The sequence below is a fragment of the Triticum aestivum genome, chromosome 4D, assembly GCF_018294505.1.
Source record: "Triticum aestivum cultivar Chinese Spring chromosome 4D, IWGSC CS RefSeq v2.1, whole genome shotgun sequence".
Taxonomy (NCBI): domain Eukaryota; kingdom Viridiplantae; phylum Streptophyta; class Magnoliopsida; order Poales; family Poaceae; genus Triticum; species Triticum aestivum.
In genome coordinates, this window is record NC_057805.1 from 122,484,218 (window position 1) to 122,497,373 (window position 13,156).

The 13,156-nt window shown below is 47.1% G+C and overlaps 1 protein-coding gene across 1 annotated transcript; it reads right to left on the reverse strand.

The window, feature by feature from the left end:
• Nucleotides 1-805: 805 nt before the first annotated feature.
• Nucleotides 806-3,725, reverse strand: LOC123096745 (scarecrow-like protein 14). The gene has a single exon (XM_044518510.1). The coding sequence runs from the start codon at nt 3,412-3,414 to the stop codon at nt 1,390-1,392; it is 2,025 nt and encodes a 674-aa protein (XP_044374445.1). The 5' UTR covers nt 3,415-3,725; the 3' UTR covers nt 806-1,389.
• Between the last annotated feature and the right edge of the window lie 9,431 nt (nt 3,726-13,156).

Here is a 13,156-nt window from a genome sequence, read left to right on the forward strand (position 1 = left end):
TACATGACACATACAACCCACAAGTCCCGAGTCCTTAACTACAATTCAAACTGTATCTCGGTTACACGAATACATAGTTACATCTACTACTTTGTTGCACATGAATCTTAAAGGAAAAAAAGTAGTGCGTGAACATAATTATTTAAGTGGGAGCTTAGGAATTATGCTGATATGTCAAAAGAGTAAATAATATACTGGGAGAGGCCAAAATATACCTAGTTAAAATCTTGAAAATGCTATAGTTTGTAATAGACTTACTCATGCTTAATCTGTAGTCCTATATCCCTGCCACGATCTGCATACTTGACCAAACACAGCACATGATGCTATGAACTTTTTAAGGAGAAACCATAGAGATTATTAGCAATAAAATCAAGCAATATGGATGTAGGCTCACTCAGTATTCCTTGCTACTCGGGTTTTCTCTGGCCATGTAAAGTACATAATAGAATGCAAACCATGGGACCAATATCTGAAACCAAAAATTGGCAGAGCAGTATGAAGATGAGCCTAGAAATGTAACACAACTGGAGTAACATATAATCTGCATCTGTGCAAGTTTGCACCTTTCTCACATACCATCATTTAACAATATATCACCGAGCTTGCCCAAAGTTATACAAACAACAACAACAACAAAGCCTTTAGTCCCAAACAAGTTGGGGTAGGCTAGAGCTGAAACCTATAAGATCGGCTTGCCCGAAGTTATAATATTAAAAAAATCCAGCAAAAACAGTTATAAGATCATAGATTTTCTAGGATAATAGAAAAATTAAGGGTATAAGGTGCCCATCTTTCTCAGAAATTATCGTCGGTGCAAACTTCATGTTATGTGTGGTCAAGCCGATTACAACTTTAATTGTTCATACAAGTAAAGATATATGTGCATATCAACTCTGACTAATCAGTGCAGCTTTGAGGCTTCAACACATATCTGGTTACTCTTCCACAGGCTCAAAAGCAAGTGCCAAACAATTTGACTGACATATTCATAAAACCCTAAAGATTTTGTGGTGTGCTGTTACAAAATCTGCAGCAACACAATGGCCGAAGCATCCAATTTATAGATATACTCCCTCCGTTCCAAAATAGATGACCCAACTTTATACTAACTTTGTACTAAAGTTAGTACAAAGTTGAGTCATCTATTTTGGAATGGAGGGAGTATATGCCAAGACATTACTGCATCTCTGCAGATTTCTAAGTTTCAGATCTAAGCTTCATGATCCATGATGAGCATAATCAAATGACTACTTGGCATAGTAGAAGTAATTGGCTACCTCATGGCACCATGGAATTATAAGATCACAAATGGTGAGATAAGTGCTAACTTACAAACATTGATATATTTATTGATGTCAATAATCTAAGTATGATTGAGAAAAGAAGCTAGGTTGCATTGTCGGCAACCCATGTTGACAGGGCATAGAGCACACGCCCCTTCCACCTGTGCAGCAACCACCGCTGATCCTCATCAACGACGAAGTCCTTGTGGTAGTTGTCCTTAACCTTGTCCAGCACAAGCCTAACAACATCTGGATTCAATGGCAGCTGCCTCAGCCCTGCCCGGTGGTTCCGGAGCTGCCACTGCTTGTATGTCTCAGGGCGCTCCACCCGGTCTGCGCCCTCACATGCAATGACATTCAGGGCAGACCGCCCGAAGATGTCGCGCTCAAGCAGCAGACGCCCTTCATTATCCCGGGGGACTGTCGCATCCAGCAGGTCAAATTGGGCCGAGTAATTGAACAGTGCCTCCCTGAACCGTGTCAGGAAGTATGTAGCACCATACGAGCCATTCATAATGCCATGGATGAACACGTCTGGGCGCATCTTCCTGATGTTGTTGAGGACCTGATCCCTGGGGCTCGGAGTATCAAAGCCGAGGTTTTCGTCCATCAAAAGCCTGAAATGGCAAAGACTAATCACCACAAGCACCTCATCACGGTCGATGTTCAGGTCCTCTGGCTGGACTGTCTCCCGCTTTGCTGCAATACCATGGAACTTAAACGGCACACCGAACACGCGGGCGAAGTTGCTGAGCCTGCGCCCTGTCTCCTCAATATGGTAGGCTCCATGGAACCCAGGTTGAGGGAGGTCAATGCCGGTGATCTTCACCTCTGGTGGTCCACCTTCTCTAGCTGCAAGCATACGTAACAGGCCCGGCCACTGCAGTCCTTGACTCAGACCATAGTCCACAATGTGCAATCGGCTCTTCCCTACCACAGCATTGCAGATGGTCTTGTTGGCAAAGATGAACGCCACCTTTTTGCAGCAGCAAGCTGCCATGTAAAGCTGGTTGGCCTTGAGAAAGTCTGCAACCGAGGTACGCCTTGCCATGAGCGACTGGTACAGCTCGCTCCCCCTACCCGCCAGCCGTGCATCCAGCGCCTCGGCAAAATAATGCGCCAGTCTTTGCGCCGCATTACCCTTTGGGGTCGAATGCTGCCTGATTCTTTTCAGCAGCTCACTTGCGGTCCGGCGGTTATCTGTGGACAGCGCCTGGGCGCAGTTCAGCAGCAGCGTGTGCAGGTCCACCATCTCACTGTCACTCGAGTCCCGTCTTGGCCGTCCCTTCTTCCGTCTGTTCTTCCCGGGTTCGCTGTCCACGGGGATGCGAAGCTGCTGAACCCCCTTCATGCATATCTCGTGTTCCTGGAACATCATTTCGTCGAACAGCTCTCGTGCGCCATCCTCTTCCTGCTCCGGCATCATCAATTTGCTGGCCCTGCCCATGTCTGGATCTAGAGTGTCCCTCTTTTTCTTGAGGCCGGCTCCAGCGAGCGCTCCGCCCACCACTTGATCCACCTTCATGGCCGGGAGGCTGCTGTTGGGCGGCAAGAACTTGCTCGCCTCCTCCATGCCTTTGAGGAAGGCCAAGTTGAGCATGTCCTGGTCGCCGGGCAACAAATAATTCCCAATGACGAAGTCAGAGCTAGGGTTTTGGGCTTCCTCGTCGCAGCTGAGGAGCGCCGAGCTCTGGGTGTCCGGTGAACCTGAGGCAAGGCCCAGTACTTGGGCGTAGGGCGGGCGTGAGATCTGGATCGCTGCGTCGTAGGGCGATGTAGCGCTGGGGGTTGTGGAGGCAGTGGCGTCGAAGGTGGAGGTGGAGGAGGACGGCGAGAGCGCGGAGGTGGAGCCGCTGGCGCTGTCGGCGACGTCGACGAGGATCTGCGCAAAGGGCAGCTGCGCCCGGAGGAGCGCGGGGTGGTTGGGGTACAGGTAGAAGAAGTGGTCCTCCATGTCCTCCTCCAGCAGGCGCGAGATGTAGGGCAGTGCCATGTCGTCAAACGAGGAGTCCCCGTCCTCCTCGCCGCGGGGCGTCGGCGGCAGGCCGAGGAACAGGGACGGCGAGGGCGGCTCCAGCCGCGCAAGGAAACCCTGCTGCCCCAGGAACTCCTCCGGCGTGGCGGCCATTGCTCTCTGCTCTGCTAGGCTGTGTTGTGCAGCTGTACACTTGTACTAGTAGTATATGACTAAAGAAGTGAAATTTACTCCACTGTGAAGCTCTGCAGATGGTGCTTCCTTTAAAGGATGAAACCATGGAAGATTCCGGGAAGGGGCGTGATGATGATGACGGGAACGGAGGAAGAGACCGAAGGGCGACAGTCAAATACTCAACTGCAACTCCGGCTCGCCGCCGGTCCCATCCCCAGGGTGGAGCGGAAAGATATGAAAGAAAAAAGGAGGGTGATGGTGAGGCTTTGGTCTAACGTTAACATGGCTAAGCGAACAATAGTACGGAGCAGTATATATCAATTCAGAAGATTTCTGTTGTGGAGCACTGTACTTATTAATTAATTGAACAGGGCGGACAAGAACAAAATGAGCTGAGCTGAGCAGGTATACCAACCCTAAGCAAGCTAGGCAGTCACTCTGTTTCCTTTTAGACCCTGTATAAAATTTATCTGAAGTCAAACTTTGTAAATTTGATCAACTTTATAAAGAAACATATCAACTTTATAATATAATATCAATATCATTAGATGCCATGAAATTAATTTTCATACTGTATGACTTTAGATTGTAGATCTTGATATTTTCAATAAAATTTGGTCGAACTTTGCATAACTTGACTTCAAACAAATTTGATATGCAAAGTGAAAAAAGGAGTACTTGACTGATGGCCATTGATTGTCCCTGGTCACATATTTGCATCCAGATCCAAGGCATGTTAAAATGAAAGATGTAAGATTTTAAGCTCACAAAGCAGAGGATCATCATCTTACGTTCACTGCAGCGGCGTAGCTGCAGGGTGGACAGAGTGGTCAATGGATCATCCCGTAAATCAGACTAGGATTTTATATCAACGACATTTTGTTTGGTACAGTGACTCGAACATGGTTTGAGATGTGGAGGACCGGAAGAGCATGTCCGATAGTCTGTTTGTCCTCGGTGGCATCCTGGTTGCAATCCCAGAAGCAGAATATTGTGGCTTTGTCCTCCTGCGAAGCCGAGTACGTCGTCGTGACCATAGCAGCGTGACAGCGTTGTGGCTGAGCAGACTTCTCAGCAAAATGCTCGAGGAGGACACCAACGCCACCACCATCCTCATCAACAACAAATCCACCATTCAATTGTGCAAAAAAAATCCGATGGTTCATGATCCGAGCAATCACATTAAGGTGTGGTTCCACTTCATTCAAAAATGCATCAAAGGTGGGAAGATCAACGTCGGCTACATCTACATCGGCGATCACAAACATCATCATCAAATCCCAAGGTTGCACAAGGTTCTATGGTTTTTTATACGGAACATACTTTTCATTTAACTCACGCGTTAAACAAGATCGCAGGCAACCAAGTCTCGAACGAAGGTAAGAACTCCCCCGGCCATACGGCTTGGGGTTCGACGACCACCTTCGCACCGAAAGCCGCAAGGGCATCACGCATCGGTATGGCTGAAGTCAAATGAATGGTCACAAGAAGCTTAGGGTGAGTTTGTTGGAATAATCTAGCCGTGACAAGCAGTTAAAAAGCACATTAGGCGCAGTTCCCGTTTCCATGCCATGGCAGCAGTTTTACGCCCAAATTCGATGCCATGTCTACCTATTAGAGTTTTTCTTTAGTTTTCTTATTGGAGCTCGGCATAGGACGCGGTCCGTTCGATCCATGGCGCAATTGTAGGCTCGCCGTGCAGCGTGCTCTCTGTCGTGGGATGGCACGATCCAGTAGATGGAGCAAGCATCACGGCGCGTTTCCTTTAGAATAAATAGAGGAAGAAACAGAAAAGTAGCTAACACATTTACGCTGCGCAAAATCTCTATCTCCCTCTCGTGTTCATCCACATCGCCGGAGTTAAGAGTAAGGGCGACAAGGTCGGCGATGGCAGCTCAAGAGGAGGCAGTGAAGGTGAAGCCCGTACATAGAGAACCATCATTCACCGGTTCAGAGCGATCCGGCCCCGTGCCCGTGATTGACGCGCGTCGAGCGGCAGGGCCGGAGCGTGGTCACCCCGGGAGCGACGACCGCGGGCTGAGTGACCGCAGCAGTATGGGGAACTGATACAGGGTTTCGTGTATTTCTGTAGTTCCCTGACGAAGGTTGCAGCCATAGAACCCTTGCAAGCAGAAGCAACAGCGCTTCTGCTGGCTGCAAATCTTGCCCAACGGCTCAATATCCAGCAGGTCACATTCCTCAGACAACTTGACTTTGATTAAAGCAGCAGCGCAAAGAAACATGAGAGAATTCCTTATTTAACATCGTCTTAAAATTTCTTTCTCTATTTAACACTGAAAAATCTTTTCTTCCTTATATAACACCGAGTCTAAAATTTATGTCATATATGACACTTCCGTCCATTTTGGGACTTAACGGTGTTAAATGACATTTGAAAAGACCTGTGACGCCCCCGATTTGACCGTACACTAATCATGCACGCAAATGTGTACGATCAAGATCAGGGACTCACGGGAAGATATCACAACACAACTCTAAAACAAAAATAAGTCATACAAGCATTATAATACAAGCCAGGGGCCTCGAGGGCTCGAATACAAGTGCTCGATCACAGACGAGTCAGCGGAAGCAACAATATCTGAGTACAGACATAAGTTAAACAAGTTTGCCTTAAGAAGGCTAGCACAAAGTAGCAACGATCGAAAAGGCAAGGCCTCCTGCCTGGGACCTCCTAACTACTCCTCGAAGCCGAACTCCATGTAGAATCATCCTCGGGATCTCTAGCTCCTGGACTCCAGCATCTGGTTGCGACAATCAGGTATAGAAAGGGGAAAAGAGGGAGAAAAGCAACCGTGAGTACTCATCCAAAGTACTCGCAAGCAAGGAGCTACACTACATATGCATGTGTATATGTGTAAAGGGCCATATCAGTGGACTGAACTGCAGAAAGCCAGAATAAGAGGGGGATAGCTAATCCTGTCGAAGACTACGCTTCTGGCAGCCTCCATCTTGCAACATGTAGAAGAGAAGATTGAAGTCCTCCAAGTAGCATCGCATAGCATAATCCTACCCGGCGATCCCCTCCTCGTCGCCCTGTTAGAGAGCGATCACCGGGTTGTATCTGGCACTTGGAAGGGTGTATTTTATTCAGTATCCAGTTCTAGTTGTCATAAGGTCAAGGTACAACTCCGGGTCGTCCTTTTACCGAGGGACACGGCTATTCGAATAGATAAACTTCCCTGCAGGGGTGCACCACATAACCCAACACGCTCGATCCCATTTGGCCGGACACACTTTTCTGGGTCATGCCCGGCCTTGTAAGATCAACACGTCGCAGCCCCACCTAAGCACAACAGAGAGGTCAACACGCCGGTCTAACCCTATGCGCGCAGGGGTCTGGGCCCATCGCCCTATGCACACCTGCACGTTGCGTACGCGGCCGGAAGCAGACCTAGCCTAGTGGCGTTCCAGTCCAATCCGGCGCGCGCCACTCAGTCGCTGACGTCACGAAGGCTTCGGCTGATACCACGACGTCGGGATACCCATAACTACTCCTGCGTAGATGGTTAGTGCGTATAGACCAAATGGCCAGACTCAGATCAAATACCCAGAACTCGTTAAGCGTGTTATCTATCCGCGAACGCCGACCAGGGCCAGGGCCACCTCTCTCCCGGGTGGTCTCAACCTGCCCTGTCGCTCCGCCATAAAGTAACAGTCGGGGGCCGTCAGGAACCCAGGCCCACCTCTACCGGGATGGAGCCACCTGTCCTTTCAGCCCCCTCTTCAGAATCACTTGCGGGTACTCAACGAGCCGACCCGACTTTAGTCACCACATGTGTCATGTATATAGTATATAATATATACCCGTGATCACCTCCCGAAGTGATCACGGCCCGGTAGTATAGCATGGCAGACGGACAAGAGTGTAGGGCCACTGATGGAACACTAGCATCCTATACTAAGCAGTAGGATAGCAGGTAAGGGTAACAACTGTAGCAACAATGACAGGCTATGCATCAGGATGGGATTAACGGAAAGCAGTAACATGCTACACTACTCTAATGCAAGCAGTATAGAGAAAGAATAGGCGATATCTGGTGATCAAGGGGGGGCTTGCCTGGTTGCTCTGGCAAGTAGGAGGGGTCGTCAACTCCGTAGTCAAACTGGGCAGCACCAGTGTCGATCTCGTAGTCTACCGGAGAGAAGAGGGGGAAGAAACAGTAAATACGGAGCAAACAAAGCATCACAAAACATAAGGAGGCAAAACGCGGTGCTAGGTATGCCCTAACGCGGTAGTAAGCGATACCGGTGAAGGGGGGAAACATCCGGGAAAATATCCCCGGTGTTTCACGTTTTCGGACAGATGAACCGGAGGTGAAATGTTGCAGGTTCACTATGCTAGGGACGTGTGGTGGACGAACGGACTACGTATCTGGATTCGTCTCGTCGTTCTGAGCAACTTTCATGTTGAAAATATTTTAATCCGAGTTACGGATTAAAAGATATGATTTTCTAAAGATTTTATTAATTTCTGGAATTTAATTAATTATTTAAATTAATTCGAAAAAGGATTTATGACATCAGCATGATGTCATGTTGACATCAGCAGTCAACTGGGGTTGACTAAGTCAAACTGACATGTGGGTCCAGTGGGACCCACCTGTCATTCCCCGTTAGGTTAATTAGGGTTTAATTAAACTAACTCTGTTTAATTAAACTAACAGGTTAATTAGATTAATTTATTAGGATTATTTAACTTTAATTAATTAATATTAACATGATTAATTAAGTTAATTAATTATCTGAATTAATTAATTAATTATTTTTATCATTTTTTTATTTATATATTTATTAATATTTATTAATTTATTTATTATTTTTATTATTATTATATTATATTTTTAATTTTTTTTAAATCATTTTTTTTCGTTCTCAAGGGCGTGGGCCTCGTTTGTCATTGGCTCCTACCTTTTAACAGGGTCTTGTTTTATTTTAATTTATCCTAATTAGTAGGTGGGGCCCTGCTGTTAGTGTCTATTAGAGGTTAGCTAGTTTGGCTAATTAGATTAGTTCCTAACCTAATTTGCTGGGGCCCGCGTGTCGGTGGCACGTGCTGCTCACGCACGAGCACACCCAGAGGCGGGGCGCCGGCGGTTGGCGAACGTGGCCTACGGCCACGGTGGAACGGCTCCGGTGAACCACGGCGGAGGGGCTCTGGGAAGCTACGAGAGCAGCGGCGGCTGGAGCCGTCACGAGCGGGGCCAGCGGCAGGCAACACGGCCGGGCGGCACGGGCGGAGGCGGGGGCCCGACGGGAGCGGCGGCGGTGAGCACGCACAGGGATGGTGCGCGGGTCTGCGAGGACCGAGCGCGGCCACGGCGTTGGGACGGAGGGGGGAAGACGGACGGGGCCCGATGGGGAGCTCACCCCCGTTGAAGAGAAGAGGGCGGCGAGGCGCGGGGAGGACCGACGAAGGAGAGGCGGCGTCGACGCGGTCAGGCGAGGGAGAGGACGGGGCGGACGACGGCGAGCTCCGCGCGGCGGTGGCCTCGGGGCCGAGTCCCAGTTCCAGATCGACGGCGGCGCGCGGACGGGCGTCGGGAGAGGCGGCGCTCGACGCGGGTTGGCTGCAGCCCCAGCGGAGCGATGGCAGTCTTCGGGGACGGGGGTGCCGGGTGGAGGGGATCGAACAGGGGGGCGCCCCTCCTCTGTGTGTCGTGGGTGACGGCGCAGGGAGGGAACGAGGGGGAAAGGGGAATCGTGGGGGGGGGAGTGGGGGTTACGGGTTAGGGTTCAGTGGGAGTGGGGGGGTTAGGTAGGCCCTAGGTTGGGCCGGCCGAGGGAGTTGGGTCGGCCTGGCTGGGCCATGGCCCAGTTGGGCCGAGCGGGAGTTCTTTCTATTTTTGTTTTGTTTTTGTTTTTGTTTTGTTTTTTTTAATTATTTCTTTTCTGTTATATTTTGTTCCTCCTATTATTTTAGTTTTATAAAATGCCAAATGAGCGCCTAAATTAGTATTACTAATTAGTCCACTGCCACAATTAACTTGGCACCTAAAATAAAATACCTTGTAAGTTTTTTAGTATTTAAAGTATTTAAATAATAGTTTTGCTACTGTTTTATTACCATTTGAATATTTGAATATTTTATAAAAGTGTGGTTCTCCACCATAATTACCTACGCATTATTTGGCACAACCCGAACATTTTAGTTTTAAAGTTTGAAAACTTTTGTTGTTTGCCTTTTATTAAATTTTGAATTTGAATTGGTTTTTGAACTAACGCGTGATTATCAACACTAACAGAGGTGACGTGGCATCATCAGCGTAGGTTTACTGTAGCATAATTATCCGGGCATCACAAGACCATTTTGCCCCTCATGTGATTATATAATAAAAAAAAGACACGTCCAGCCCGCTTGGTTTGCTGTATGCGCCTTGTTTGCTGATACCAAGTTGAGCAGCCGAATTCAGTCTCGCACACTATTTGTATTCCTTGACTCGTTGGGCTTATGAGGAGATACAACGACGAGTGGGGTGAGCCGAGCATGGCGTGTATGCGGGCGTCAAGGCACACGATGTGCACCCACCGACAGCGGGGCGAGGCCGGGCCGGTTGGCTTTTTAAACACTACTTCCAAACCTTAAAGAGCAACATGTACAGGTGTATAAAGCTAGTTTTTTTTAATGTGTAAAGCTAGCTATACAAGCAAGTACACAGGCAGCTCCTTTCCGGTGGCCCTAGGGCCATGGGGGCGCGGTGGATCTCGGCAAGGGCCGGCGGAAGAGTTTTGTTTTTAGTCGTTTCTTTCAGTTTTGGTAGGGTTTGTGTCCTACTCAGAAAGAGGCGGAGCCAGAAAATTTGGCCATTGGGTTCACTCGAGGACTACATTCCGTATAGCTTTATTTTGGTTTACCAAAGTATGTACCAAGTCTCAAAGAATTTCCTTATTTTTTTGAATATTTTGACTCATCTGACTCGCCATGGCCTCAGAAAGTTAAGCCTTGATGCAACAAGTATCTCACCGAATCAATCAAAGCATTAAGCCGGATTCGATTTTGCTTTTTTATAAGATCATTTTGCTTATCAAGAGCAACCTGAATTGACTAAACTTGATTTATCAAAGCATCACATCTTTTTTACTATTACATTATGAAAGCTACCCTCATGAGTATATAGTTTGCTTTTCTTGTTCCAACCGTTTCAGCTGTTAATTGCAAGCTTGTCCCTCGTTGTAATGTTTGAAAAGGTAGCAGAAGAAGGCATAATTCACTTTATCATTATACTCAAGCCAAGGACCATACTCATCAACAATCTGGATCAAGTCTCCATTGAGTATCTCCAATCTCCCTATATGGGTAACCAAAATCAGACGATGGCCTATAAGGTCCCCTCGTTAAATATTTGCGCCTTATCTCACCTTGCTTCATTCGAGTTTTTGTGTACTCTGAAATTCTCTTCCGATCATCCGGATCATATCTCGATCTAGTGACCGAGTTCCCTTTGAAAAATACTGCTCCATAGACTAGATCAATCAAAAGTGCATGTACATTTTTTTAGAAGAGTAGGGCAAAACAAACTATTGTACTGGGCTATTAGTCTAGATAGAACATAGACAAGAGAGAGACAAGATGGGGCAGTGTAATCTAATTACCTTAAGTTTTGGGATTGCTGCGGGCATACGGCGGCGGCCGAGTTGCCGAACAACACGAACATGCGAGATTGGAGTCAGAGAAACGAATAGACGAAACGATGAAAAAAAAGCAGACGGTAGATGAGGCGTGCCGAGTGTGGATGCATATTTGCGTTTTTTTAGACAATCTGCATGTTTGCGTGATTTACGGACTCACGGTTTAGGCATGTGAATGGATTAGTGGGTTGTTGTTTTTGGGCCCTTTGTCCCACGTGAGGTGATTTGTTGGTTGGGGTCAGCCAAGATATTTTATTGGGTTCACAGTCATTCAAAGACGTACACATACGCACGTACCAGACAAAATCCATTGGGTTCACTTTGAACCCAATAGCTCTATGTTGGCTCCGCCACTGATGAGACGGCGGCGGCTCCCTGAAGATGGAATAATGATCTCTCCGCCTAGCCTCCGTTCCGGCGGTGCGTCTAGCACCGTTGGTGGACGTGTGGAGGTGTGTCTTCGGCGGATCTATCTTTGGTGGATTTGCTCGGATCCCGTCGTTCTACGTCATTCTTTCGTTCGTGTGTCTTCGGATTGGATCCTTCCGTTCTACGTCATTCTTCATCTGCGGCGGTTGCTGTTCTGGTGCGCTGGTCCTACGAGGCCTTAGCACGACGACTTTCCGACTGCCTACTACAACAAGTTGTGCCCGACTCCGACGATGGAGGGGCGATTTTTTTTTGGAAATGAAGGCGTACCCCCGGCCTCTGCATCATAATGATGCATGCGGCCATGCAATGGAGGGGCGATGATGGCGGCGCGTCTTTGGCTCGCTTCAGTGCTTGTAGTCGTCACTAGGTGGTCTACTGATCTGGTTGTAATTTCTATTATTTCTGGTATTCGTTGTACTGCCATGTTTGAAGATGAATAGATCAGAATTTTTCTCGTAAAAAAAAGTACACAGGCAACTTAATGGATTTCTGGCCGGCTATAGCGGTACGTGCAGGTGAAGAAGGCGACTTGAGCCAGATGGCAGGTTCATATTATATGAAGAGCAAAAGTGTCCTTTTACATGCAATTTAACAGCATTAGATGGACAAATGGATGAAAGTGTTATAAAAGGCATAAAATTTAAACTTAGTGTTATATAGGGAAGAAAATGTTTGTCGGTGTCAAATAGGGAAACGAAATTTAATACAGTATTAAATAAGGAATTCTTTCAAAAAACATAGCTCGGACAAGATTAGCCGGAGGTCAGGAGGCCTCTTGCTGATTGCATCCAAGCCTCTTAAGGTCTACGTGCCCGAGTACTCCCTCAGTCCCATAATATAAGATTTATTATTCCAATATGCTTCCGGAGGGAGTATTTCATATCTTTGGATGTGTCAATTCAGCTCGTATGAGTAATGCTTTGACATGGGCACTACCTCGCGCTCTCGCTCCTCTGTGTACACTTGGGCTTTGCCCTCTTTCAGCAATGCATTCGGGGCGCTTTTTCCTGTTCGAAATATAAAAATACATGGGCTTAAATAAGTGGCGAATCAAACTTGCAAGCACATGAATAACTCAGCCAGGCAATAAGCATCTATCTGACCTCTGACCACAACTTTAATTCTCTGTACAACGCTGGCTTGCGAAACTGAACTTCATGCTATACATTCAGCACTTGACTAACAGTTAACTAACATATAACAGATCTGAATTTTTTGGACTTCCTCTCTTTTTTGAACTCATGGACTTCTTTCCACTTATTGTCGGTAACTATTTATTTATTTATGTGTTTGAACTTGCATGATATTATATGATCATGGATTTCTTCAATAGACATCATCAGTGTCAGCTTCATATGACGTAGTAGCATCTTCTGACCTCTTCTAGTTATAAACATATAAATGTTGACACTGAAGAAAATTATATCTAGCAAGAAACTGAAACTTGTGGGAAACATCTTGAAGAGTCCACACACACACACACACAAATCACAGACAGCAAAAGATGCAGGATCAAATGATGCAAGTCACCAGTGCAACTTTATTGCTCAACTAGCATCTATATTACTCTTCCCACGCACAAGGAAAGCTTATCTAACAATTTGATGGTTCAGCAGCAACTCAAGCTTAGAAGACACGCACA

Coding starts and splice junctions, on each gene's coding strand:
- LOC123096745 (XM_044518510.1), bottom strand. CDS start 3,414: ATGGCCGCCACGCCGGAGGAGTTCCTGGGGCAGCAGGGTTTCCTTGCG.